This window comes from Solanum dulcamara, chromosome 1 (assembly GCF_947179165.1).
Source record: "Solanum dulcamara chromosome 1, daSolDulc1.2, whole genome shotgun sequence".
In the NCBI taxonomy this organism is placed as follows: Eukaryota; Viridiplantae; Streptophyta; class Magnoliopsida; order Solanales; family Solanaceae; genus Solanum; species Solanum dulcamara.
This window is the reverse complement of record NC_077237.1, coordinates 87,443,758-87,456,023: the sequence shown is the minus strand read 5'-3', so window position 1 is coordinate 87,456,023 and position 12,266 is coordinate 87,443,758. Positions and strand designations below refer to the sequence as shown.

Below are 12,266 nucleotides of genomic sequence, written 5' to 3'. Positions count from 1 at the left end.
TGTAGGGTTTATGCAGATTATACCCCCCTACCTTTGTTGTGGTAGAGAGGCTGTTTTTGACAGATTTTTGACTCAAATATTCAAAGCAAATACAGTAGCGATAAAATCATGTTAGAAAACAATGAAGAAGAAAAATAGTAGCAACACTAAAAGATATGATACCTCAAGTAAATGAAACATTAGGTAATACTAAAATCGAATAATAAAATAATACTAATAATACTAAAATGACCTTCATTCCCTAATATAATAGATCTTCTTTTTTTGTATTCTAAAAATAAATACGCGGTTGACTATTACAAAGGCTTTTATGTATTCAAAGCTGAACACATCTCATGCCTTTTTGCTAAAGTGAATCATGTTCTTGGTTTTGGTATAAAATGCTTTCTGGCAATTTGCTTTTCACCATTAAAGACAAGAAATGTCAAAGGACTGTTGTTGACTCATTATGCATTTTCAAAAATCTGATCTGTCTGTAATATTTCTTTTTCCATTTTCAGATCCAGAACAAAGTCATTTCAAAAAAAAGTATAACAATTAAATAATCATTTTGGGTTCGGATCCTACAACGTGGTACAATCTCTAAGCAGAGACGGAGCTAGAGTATACTTTGCAAATTCGATAAAATTAAGTAACTTTGGTTTAAACTCAGTTAGGTATAAAGCTATAGAGAAAATCATTATATGATTATTAGTTAGATTAAGGTTATTCGTTGGACGTAATAAAATATATTTTATTTTTAAAGTCTTAAAATGACGTTACTTTTAAGATTTTACACCAAAAATTGATGAAGATAAACTAGATCTATGTATTTGTCAAGTTAAATTCGCTCATTTGCTTGTTATCATCATGATTTTTGATATGATGCGGTTGATGAGACTGTTTAACTTTTAATCAGAAATCCCAATTTCCAAAAAAACCTTAGTAAGGGGTGTTTTCTCAAAACGAGCTTTACGTGGTGTGAATCAAATTAATTGAACTTCAATATAGATACAGAACATCGAAAGAGAAATAAAAAAAATCATCACAATTCTATTACAATATAAGAACAAAAATGAATTCTAGACTTAAACCTTAAAAATTAAATTTTCGAATGTAAATTAGACAAATCCATAACAGAGTAACATTAAAGTTATGCTTATCCTTGCCTCGTTTTAGCTCATGAAATCACACAATAGATTTCAAGTCGCTCTGTCCCACGTCAAATAGGTGGAGAAAGCGCAATTATTCTTTTCTTATGAACTAGTTTTTCATATCCACGTCACGTAGATAGGGTAATAAAGTCACTTACTATAGCTTTACCCCCCCCCCACCTCCACACCTTCCATTTCCCTCTTATTTCAATTCAAATTCATCAAATACCCAACGGCTACCTCAGAACCCTAACACCCTTCATCTCCTTTTTCTTCATCATCGCCATTTCTGTAGAGAAAAAAAAAGTAATGAAGCACTATATGCAACAACGAAACACGATCTTAAGGGAGAATCACGAGGCTACTGGAGCTACAATGCCGCCGTCCTCATCTCCAAACCCTACCTCTTTGAAGCAAAAACCATCGAATTCGCCTAGTAATCCTAGCAGTAATAGTACAAGGAAGCATAAATCATCTAAAGAGAATGCTCCTCCGCCGTATCATCCGTTAGATCTGAGCTCATCGCCGGCAGTTGGTTTGAAGATTAAGAGTCCTCTGCCTCCTCGACCGCCTAACTCGAATAATTTGAAACGGAAGCTCAATTTGGAGTCTGTTGGTACTGAGAATGCAGTTGCTGGATCTTCTGATTCAGGAGTCAAGGTAAAATTTTGAGGCTATTACGTTAAATTTTGCTGCTTGTTTTTTTTCGAATTGGAATGGAACTGGTTCAAGTAGAGGTGAATTGTTATATGTAGGATTCTTATAGCTAACTCTGACTTGTTTAGGATTGAAGTGTGGTAGTTGATGCTGTTTTTCTTGTGATGATATAAGATGAGTTATGTTGGTTAATTCCATCAAATTTCTGCCTTTTGTGGTCAATTGTTTGTACTTTGAGGGTCTCCTAAAAGTGATTGATTTATTAGTTTGGAGAGCTGATAAATTAATTATCAATCAATCAATCAATTAAGCACAACTTGTGTAATCTCACAAGTGGTGAGTGGGGATGGTAGAGTGTACCTAGACTTTGCCCTTACTTTGGGAGGTAGAGAGGTTGTTTCTGATAGAGCCTCGATTCAAGTGTAAGCATCAATCTCAAATGTGCTAGGGTCAATTATATGAATCCTTTCTATCCATGCTGGATTTTATGACTATTTCTGCACGGTACTTCTCTTTCTGTATCTACTTGTTTTTTCCCTTGGATATTAAAATCTCTGTTGGATTTTTCGGTGAAATTTCTGCTATTTGTTAGGAATGGTGTTACTGATTGCTCGGAAGGTTGTTCACTTGGAGGAAGAGATCACCTATCATTTATGTCTTCTTTAGTTCGACTGCTGAGTGAACCTGTAGAAGAACAAGTAAACTAGAAATATCCGTTCTCTATTCTATTCAATCTTGACAATGGTTTTCATTCATAGGAACATACAATTATATGCATTCATTTGAAATTTTAAAACGCTGAGAGTGACTTGGCTTGCTGTTATCAATACCGGCTTGCTGTTTATTCCAATAGTATTTGATCCACTCTCTTTTGTCTGTCATTCTGCCTCATTCTACCCTCTGTTTGATTGGTTCAAAGAGACACTGTCTAAGTGCCTAGTACTGGTTGATCACATATTGATTTCTGCAACTTTTCTCATCTAAATCAGGTCATAGTGAGAATGAGGCCGCCAACCAAGGATGAGGAAGAGGGAGAAGTTGTTGTCCAGAAGATCTCTAATGATTCTTTGTCAATAGCTGGGCATACTTTTACATTTGACTCTATTGCAGATACACAATCAACACAGGTAAAAAATAATAACTTGTTACCTATGCTTGTAGAGGAAATAGCTTTATTGAGTATACTTTAATCAGATAAGTATGCTTCATCTTTCCTTCTTGTTGTTCTTTGCTTCGATATACAAGTATACCAAAAGAAGAATAATGAGTGATGCATTTGATTCTTCTTTTTGATTGTTCTTTCAGGTTGATATATTCCAGCACGTGGGAGCTCCTGTTGTTGAGAATTGTCTTGCTGGGTTTAACAGTTCAGTATTTGCTTATGGGCAGGTAATGTTAGCCTACTACATCCTCCTGCTATATGTTAAATATGCCTGCACAACTTCAAATGTTCTTTCTTTTGCTTGACATATCACACGTCCCAATAATATTAAATTTGACTTGGAAATTGAATTGATCAGACTGGTAGTGGGAAGACCTATACAATTTGGGGACCAGCCAACGCCTTGTTGGGAGAAAACTTGACCATTGATCAACAGGGCTTAGCCCCACGTGTTTTTCAGAGGCTTTTTGAACGTATTGAGGAGGTGATATGTTGTCTCTGTGATCCTATATTTCCTGGATTTTATATGTTGTATAAAATGCAATTCCATAATACATGCATTTTCTTTTCAGGAACAAATCAAGCATGCTGACAAACAGCTCATGTATCAGTGTCAATGTTCTTTTCTTGAGGTTAATTGGACTGGACCTATTCAGTTTTAACGTGGAATAAACTCTATACTTGCAGTTGTCTAATCTTTAACATTAATGATGTACAGATATACAATGAACAAATAACTGATCTGTTGGATCCTAGTCAAAAAAATCTCCAGGTAAAAAAGGAAATACAATATAGAAGAGTGTTGTGTGCATTATCTGTATCCCTAGTTCTACTTATTTGTTAAAGGATTTTCAATTTGACTTCTCTTTTCAGATCAGGGAAGATGTCAGAACAGGTGTTTATGTGGAAAATTTGACTGAGGAATGTGTGTCCTCCATGAAGGATGTAACAAAGCTTCTGATGAAGGTTCAGACTCCTTCCATATTTTAATTCAACTATTAGACATAGAGTAATGCAGGCATGACTATGTTTGCCAGATAGAATAGACCAGTATAGGAAAACAGTTAGCCAAGTGAATATGTGCATCAGGGAAGTCACTTGGACAATTATTTTGAAATGGATAACAAACAAAAAACTTGCTTAGGTGCAGAATGTTCAGTAACATAAATGATAAAGTTCTACTGCTGTTCCTAATAAATCATTAACTCATTATACTGCAATATCAATGCATTTGACAAGGAAGCTTAATCAATTTCAATCAAGTTTTGGTAAGGTCCAAACTTGGAACTCCTGTTTTTCCCCGTGGTTTGCCCATTATTTTGATATACTGAAAGATGGAAGGACAGAAGTTTTAGGGTCCTAATGATAATGCCTTACCTTTCAATAACATGCTGCAACTTTTTTTTTTTGTCTTTACTCGAATTTTACCACCGAGTTACTTATCAAAAGAATTTTATTACTGGGGTCTCTGCTTCACTGTTCCCATTATCTTTAGGCATCAACTTGTATCCATTACTCAATAATGAGTCTATTGTTTAGCAAGTTGATCTCAGATCAGGGTCCAAAGTTGTTTAGCAAGTTGATCTCAGATCAATGGCAAAAGTCATTGTTAATAGTTGTTTTCTAATTCTTTTACTTGGACTTCTGGAATTTCTATGATTAATCGGACTGGTATCAGATAAGCTTATAGAACTTGTTCAACAAAAATATTACAGGGAGTGTCAAACAGGAGAACTGGTGCTACGAGTGTGAATGCTGAGAGTTCACGTTCTCACAGTGTATTCACCTGTTCTGTTGAATCACGGTGCAAGGTAATACAATCTTATGTCCTTTCTAACAATAATCTGAGTTCTTTTAAATGCTAAGTGATGCGTTGTTTGTTATCCATTATTATTTGCATGCTCCGAGTGTGCATGCAAAACTTTGCTGGCATAATAAGTTATTTGGTTGTTATGGAGATCTGACAAATTCTGTTATTTGGTCTATTTTGAACTTTTAATTTCAGAGCATGGCAGATGGTATAAGCCACCTAAAGAGGAGTAGAATAAATCTTGTTGATCTTGCTGGATCAGAAAGGCAAAAGCTAACTGGTGCAGCTGGTGAACGCTTGAAGGAAGCAGGGAATATCAATAAATCACTTTCACAGTTGGGGTACGTTTGTTTCTTTATCATTTTGGGAGAAGAATTATTCTTGGTTTAGCTCTCAAGTAGGTTACAACCCATTGTTAATGTATGTGATTAGGAATTGTATAATTGCCCATAACAAATTGATTGAAGAAGAACATAATTGAGTCCACTCTAAGATGAAACAAGATTTCTTACTTTCCTTCTGTGATACCCAGGAACTGCTAATACATGTATTGATCCTTCTACAGATCTCTTTGGCCTATATGGTATTGATTTTTTGTTTTGTTTTTGGTGTTTTATTTCGTGACGGACAAAAGAACATAGTATTTGTGAGTGGCACCCGAGGGTGTAACCTAGTGGTCTGTGAAATGGGAGAAGAACCATGAGGTCACATATGAAATACCAGCAGAGGCAAAAAACACTTGGTGAATTTTTCTTGCCTCAGCCTTAGTGGGCAGAGTTATCTGGTACCTGTGCTGGTTGGAGTTTAGTGGGTACCTGGTGGAGCTGAGGTACGTGCAAGCTGTCCAATACACCATCGTCATAGAGAAATATAGTATCTGTGAGCGAAACAAATGTTCTTCCCATGAAAAGATTGTTTTCTCAATCGAGCATTATGATCTTTTTCATGAATCTTGCCTTCTGGAAGTGCAATTTTATTGTATCGGAAAAGTAAAGAAACTCAGTTGCTTGAAAGTATACATCTTTCGATAAGTACATGACTACTAGATGACGAATTTAAAATCCTTCTTTACTGGTTATCATTTCTTGGATTCCAGGCAGCAGTGACCTGCTCTAATTACTAAGTCACATGCCTATTAGTCTTCCTTAATGCTTGAACAACTTTGGGATGGATACACTAGTTTTTGAAATATGTGAGATAAGTTACATAGATATTTTATTTATGAGACAAACTCTTCTTTAACATCAGTATTAAGGGTGTGTTGAGTATTGTGATGAAAGTATGAAGCTTATAAAGAACTCAAAGATTAGAAACTTGTGTAGCTAACTTTTGACTGTTTTGGCGGCACCACACCTTAGTGACCACTCCAACGGCACTACCCCTTTCTTCCTAACCGTTCTGGTAGCATCATACTAGCTTCCTATGATTGTTCTTTTCTGGAGATTGTTCACAGCATCCCCTCTTTCTGGACATTATTCCGGTCATTTTCTGCATAGAAACTTTTCTGGTTAGATTTCAGTGACTCTACTTTCTAGTTTGTCAGAATAAACAGTGAAGTGATAGAATGCTATGAGAGTATTAGAATGTCAGAGTTATTGAGTTAAAAAACATGAAGTACTAAGCTCTTAGGTTAGATATTCTCATATTAGACAAATATCATTTATGCCTTGTGTTTAAACCTATAAATACGTCTTGTATTCTTCAAATCATCAAGTAATCTATATTCTTCTCATCTCTTATTTTTTCAGATTTATCTTTTAGGTTTACGTGCTGACAGTTTAGATATCTAGGCTCAGTCTTTCAGGAGTATCTCATTATAGATAAAGATTTAATACATAATATTATGGCTAAAATGGAGGATTGGTACAAAGTCTTATGCAATTGCATGACACTTTTCAAAGTGAAAGGCAAATTTTGTAGAACAGTTATGAGACTAGCAATGTTATATAGGAGTCAGGAGTGAATGTTGGATATCTAAGATCCAACATGTCAAAGTAAAGGTCTCTCAGAATATAGTGCTTGCCTTTATTGTGGGGGTTACATACCTTTCAGGAACTTAGGGTCATCTTTTTGACTATAAGTTGACTTATTGTATATGTTGCTGATCGCACTATTGTTTGAAATTTACAGGAACTTAATAAACATTCTTGCAGAAGTTTCTCAAACGGGCAAGCATAGGCACATCCCCTATAGAGATTCCAAGTTGACATTTTTGTTACAGGAATCTCTCGGTGGGAATGCAAAACTTGCAATGATCTGCGCTGTTTCTCCATCCCAAAGGTAGATTTCACAACCCTACTTTTTGATGCTGTTTTTGTTCTACAGTCATGTTTATCTTCATTAAATCTAGAGCTCAGTTCTTTTTTGATAATGCAGTTGTAAGAGCGAGACTTTGAGTACCCTGAGATTTGCTCAGCGTGCAAAGGCAATCAAGAATAAGGCGGTAATCAATGAAGAAATGCAAGATGATGTTAATGTTTTGAGAGAAGTTATACGTCAGCTAAGGGTAAACTCTCTTGCATTTACCTGTGATTGATGCACCTTAACATAAGGTGCTCAATTATGTCAATTGGTTTAATGCCTTTCCCCCCCTACTCTGAACAGGCGGAATTGTTAAGAATGAAGGCAAATGGTTGTCAAGCAGATCAGGCAGGGTGGAGCGTTCGTAGAAGCTTAAATCTATTAAAGTTTAGCCTTAACCATCCAATGAATCTACCTGTTGATGATGACGGTGATACAGAAATGGAAGTCGTTGAGGAAGCCGAACTATTAGGTCTCTTATCTGAAGGCAGTAAAGAGAATAGTATGCTTGGGATCCTGCGGAGGACCTTTTCAAAAGGTTCTTCACTACTTGATTCTACAGTACAGCATGGGGAAAAAGAGTATGGCTGCAACAGGGAGAAAGCATCCGAGGATACAGATGTTACCATGGAGGAAGAGGTATCTGAAGCAGTTGTCGAGCATGAAAGCGGTACTGTTGATGGTGCTGGACTGCAGGACTTCAAAAATCTAGGTAAGGATTCTTCTATGGAGCCAACTGAAGATGAGTATGTCCTGTCTTCTGCCAACGAAATGCTGAATCAAGGACAACAGGAAGTGGTAGAGGACTCACCTTCAGAAAAACATTCTGAACGGACTCCAGAGAACTCTTCTAAGAGCTTGGAGGGAAATACAGCCTTCACTAATCTCAGTATAGTTCAATGTGATGTGTCGCCTATTTTGGACTATCCTGCTCCAAGCATTTCACCAAGAGCTAATAGCAGTAGCAAAAGTCTTGGGACTTCAATGCTGAGTGCTTCAAAGAAGGATCTTGGAGATAAATTAGATACCCCAGACTTATCCTTCACAAAGCCTTCAAACAGTATTTGTTTGAATTCTCTAACAAATCAAAGAAACAAAAGCTGTTTCACTTCAACTGAACATTTGGCGGCTAGTCTTCAGCGGGGACTTGAAATTATTAGTACTCATCGACAAAGTACATCTTTGAGGCGCTCCTCGGTCAGATTTTCTTGCAAAGCTGCTGATATTAGTGCAATCATACCAGTTGCTAAAGTAGATGTTGGAGTTCAAACTGTTACAAAAGATCATGAATCATTTGAAGGAGGTTCAATGTTTTTGTGTAGTAAATGTAAGGCAAGAAATTCGCTGCAAGAGCTTAAAGATGCAGATGATGGCTCAAATTTGCAGTTGGTACCTGTTAATGGATTACAGTTGGTATCTGAAACTGAATCCCATTCCTGTGAAAACTTCCAGATTCAAGTACCTAAAGTATGTTGAAGATTTCTCAAAACAGAAATTTTGGTTCTTTTAGTCTTGCATGATTCTTATGACTGTGCAATCATCCTAACTTTTTACAGGCAGTAGAAAAGGTCTTGGCTGGAGCTATACGGAGAGAGATGGCACTTGAAGATATATTTTCCAAGCAAACTTCTGAAATCACACAACTCAACCGTTTGGTATGTATCATTGTTCAAAACCTGCCAATTTTCATTACTTCCTCATATCTTTGAAATGCTTTGCAACCAATGGCAGATCCAGCAATACAAACATGAACGAGAATGCAATGCTGTAATTAGCCAAACACGTGAAGATAAGATCATTCGCCTTGAGAGTTACATGGATGGTATTTTACCGAAGGAGGAGTTCATGGAGGATGAGTTGTTGGCACTGATTCATGAGAATAAGGCATGCATCTGACCTTAAAATTGTCTTCTGAAATGTTTTTGTTTTCCCTAAACATGTTGCCATTGTCATTTGCTGCAGCTTCTGAAGGCAAAGTATGAGAATCATCCTGAGGTTTTAAGTGAGAGACTTGCACTAAGAAGAGTTCAAGAAGAGCTGGAGCGGTATCATAACTTCTTTGACTTAGGTGAGAGGGATGTTTTACTGGAGGAGATTCAGGATTTGAGGAGCCAGCTACAGTTTTATCTGGACTTTTCACCAAAGTCATCCAGGAAAGAAGATTCTCTTCTACAATTAACATATCCATGTGAGCCCAGTGTGCCTCCAACTTTATCAACAATTCCAGAGTCCAATGAGGAGAGTTCTGAACAGAGTTTTGAAAGGGAGAGAATACAATGGACTGAAACAGAGAGTAAGTGGATTTCTCTGGTAGAAGAGTTGAGGTTAGACCTACAAGCTAGCCGCACCTTGTCTGAAAAACGAAAACAAGAACTAGATTTGGAAAAGAAATGCTCAGAAGAGCTGAAAGAAGCAATGCAGAGGGCAATGCAGGGCCATGCACGAATGATTGAACAGTATGCTGAACTAGAAGAGAGACATATTCAACTGCTTGCAAGGCATAGGAAGGTCCAAGTTGGTATAGAGGATGTTAAAAAAGCAGCCACAAAAGCAGGAGTTAGAGGTGCTGAATCTAAATTCATAAATGCTCTTGCTGCAGAAATTTCAGCTCTGAGAGTGGAGAGGGAAAAGGAAAGGCACTATTATAGGGATGAAAATAACGAACTTCAGAACCAACTTAGGGATACTGCTGAAGCGGTACAAGCAGCTGGGGAATTGCTTGCACGGCTTAAAGAAGCAGAAGAAGATATTGCAGCTGCAGAGGTGAGTTTTTGAATCTATTGCGTTCTTGTTACAATTTATTCTATCAGTACATATATTGTTGTTGGAGCAGTTGAACATTCTTATAGTCAGCTAGACATATATTTTTTGTTGCAGCAGTTGAACATTCTTATAGTCAGCTAGACACAAGTAACTCCTCTTTGCATGGCCGAACACTTCCCTTACATCCATCTCTCTTTCCATTTTTTCGTTATTTTTCTCGATGGTTTAGCATGAGATTCTGGAACAATGACTATCCACTGTTCATGATACCCATATTCTGGTTTCTCATTGAATAAAAAAGGAAGTTCTGGGAAATGCTTTACTTGAAAAGTTACCGGAAAAATGGATGCAATATTGGTCAGTAGAGACGGTGCGCTTGAATGATCAACATCTTTTTACATGGTAAAAGAAATTCCATTAATATTCGAAGGGAGGACCATTGCATGAACTCTGCGCATCACACTATGTTTACATATATAGACTAAGTTTCACCTATGCTCTAGAAACAAAGAAGCATCTCTGATATCTAAATCAACTCGTAGGAGCAATATGACTTGCCAGGAAATATGACCTTGCTGTTTATCCCATGCACAAGGAAATTGGGACAACGTATCGTGTTATATATGTGCCTTCAAAGTACATTATTTTTCCATCTGTGTCACTGGTCACTCTTGCTTGTATGTATACCTTCTTTCTAAATTTGCCTAACAAGTTTGGGAAATATATGCAGAAACGAGCCATTCATGCGGAGCAAGAAGCTAATCAGGCTTATAAACAGATTGATAAATTGAAGAAAAAACACGAGGAGGAGATCAACAGTTTGAACCATTTACGAGAAGAACCCCATCTACCTAAAGATACATCAGAAACTGCATATGATAATACTGAAACAGGTGATGATCGGTGGAAAGAAGAATTCGCGCCATTCTACAGCACCAAAGAGGAGGACCTACCAAAATTTGGAGAGCCCTCTTCTTGGTTCTCAGGGTATGACAGGTGCAATGTATAGATTGTGAAAAATTGTCATAGATTGTTGTTTGTATGTATTGATAATAGTGTCATCAAATATAGTTTGGAAAGCTGTTTCATTTTCTTCAAATTAATGATAGTTAAACAAATTGTGAAAATAACAACTTGAATCTATCAAGTTCTTGTATCCATTTATACTCATTTCTTCAGAGATTTGAAGTCAATTCCAAACAATTTGTTCTGATTGTATTTTGAGGATTCATACTTTGTTTTACCCACACATGGTATATCAAACAATCAATTTTCAGTGTTTCTTTTACATTAGAAAGTTCCAAGAATGATCATTGGTGTTTACTAGTAGTTTAGAAAAAACTTTATTTACTTGGTTTTGATGCCATAGTACGTTTCTTCAGAATATTGGAAGCCAAAAACAGTGCTTACTTATTTTTTATAATTCTGGTGCGTGGACTAGCTTGTGCGCACCTTGACTAATTTCACGAGGCTATGTGTTACCTCCCACCAGCACAAATACTAGGTAATTCTATCTTTCAAATTCGGACAGATGGAAATAAACCAATTGATTGGGGCAAATGGTTTTGAAAAATGATATTTATGAAACCTACCACATTACTTAGGAAAGGACAATGAAATAGTGACATGTGGGAGGACCTATTTTCCTTTTTCTTTTTGAGTTGGTTGGGTTGGGGGGGCATAATAGATACCCTGTTTGGCAATATTTTTTTGGTTTTCCATCAGGTGTTTAGAGCCCGCATTGGAAACTCGACTAAATTCGAATCGCGCACTGCATGACTCATTTGGGGGTGTCGCTCCATAGTCAAGACTCGAACCTAGAGCTCTGATTAAGGGTGGAGTAATCCCACCATTGCACCACAACATGTTGGTCACTGTTTGGCAATTGATAAAGAGAAGCACCATCTTTTGTGGCTGCAAAAGTTTTTGACTTAATTATTTCAAAATTCCTTTTAAAGCTAAAGAAAAATATTCTCTACATATACACTTTGTTTCATGCATCAAAGTAGGGCCAGTTAAGGTTTAAATGTAATCATTTTCTTAACTGTATAGGAGTTGCCAGACAATTAAATAGATTAGTTTACAAGAATAAATCTTTATAAATATATTAATGTTAAAACACTTTTTAATCTTGTCAGAGTAAGATATGATTTATAATTTTGTGTCGTGTTTATTAGTTTATATTATAAAAAATATATTACTTAGACAAATTCCATCAACCAATTGAGATTGCCAAAATCTTGAGATATTGCTTATAGATTTGAAAGATTGATATAATGATATTAAAGCTTTAGAGTAAAAAGATATATATAGTTGGTGAAAGCAAAATGATGTGTTGGCTAATTAGTATGTAGCTGAGTGCTGTCGAAAATTAATTTGATGATTAATATATACGTAGTTGAGCTATATTCTTCTCTTTTGAAGTAGTATTATTTAGTTA

The 12,266-nt window shown here is 36.4% G+C and overlaps 1 protein-coding gene across 1 annotated transcript; it reads left to right on the top strand.

Annotated features, from left to right (window-relative positions):
• The first annotated feature begins 1,326 nt into the window (after nucleotides 1–1,326).
• Nucleotides 1,327–11,044, top strand: LOC129883121 (kinesin-like protein KIN-12B). Its single transcript, XM_055957711.1, has 16 exons — nucleotides 1,327–1,793; nucleotides 2,780–2,917; nucleotides 3,096–3,179; nucleotides 3,311–3,436; nucleotides 3,525–3,584; nucleotides 3,671–3,724; nucleotides 3,826–3,918; nucleotides 4,668–4,763; nucleotides 4,958–5,103; nucleotides 6,893–7,042; nucleotides 7,139–7,268; nucleotides 7,367–8,530; nucleotides 8,620–8,718; nucleotides 8,795–8,947; nucleotides 9,026–9,826; nucleotides 10,557–11,044. The coding sequence occupies exons 1-16, from the start codon at nucleotides 1,443–1,445 to the stop codon at nucleotides 10,833–10,835; spliced, it is 3,924 nt and encodes a 1,307-aa protein (XP_055813686.1). The 5' UTR covers nucleotides 1,327–1,442; the 3' UTR covers nucleotides 10,836–11,044.
• Nucleotides 11,045–12,266: the final 1,222 nt, after the last annotated feature.

Bases quoted from the DNA above. Each gene is read 5' to 3' on its own strand.
- LOC129883121 (XM_055957711.1), top strand. From the start codon at position 1,443: ATGAAGCACTATATGCAACAACGAAACACGATCTTAAGGGAGAATCAC. The intron at 3,180-3,310 runs GTAATGTTAGCC...TGAATTGATCAG, and splicing joins CAGTATTTGCTTATGGGCAG to ACTGGTAGTGGGAAGACCTA. The intron at 9,827-10,556 runs GTGAGTTTTTGA...AAATATATGCAG, and splicing joins AAGATATTGCAGCTGCAGAG to AAACGAGCCATTCATGCGGA.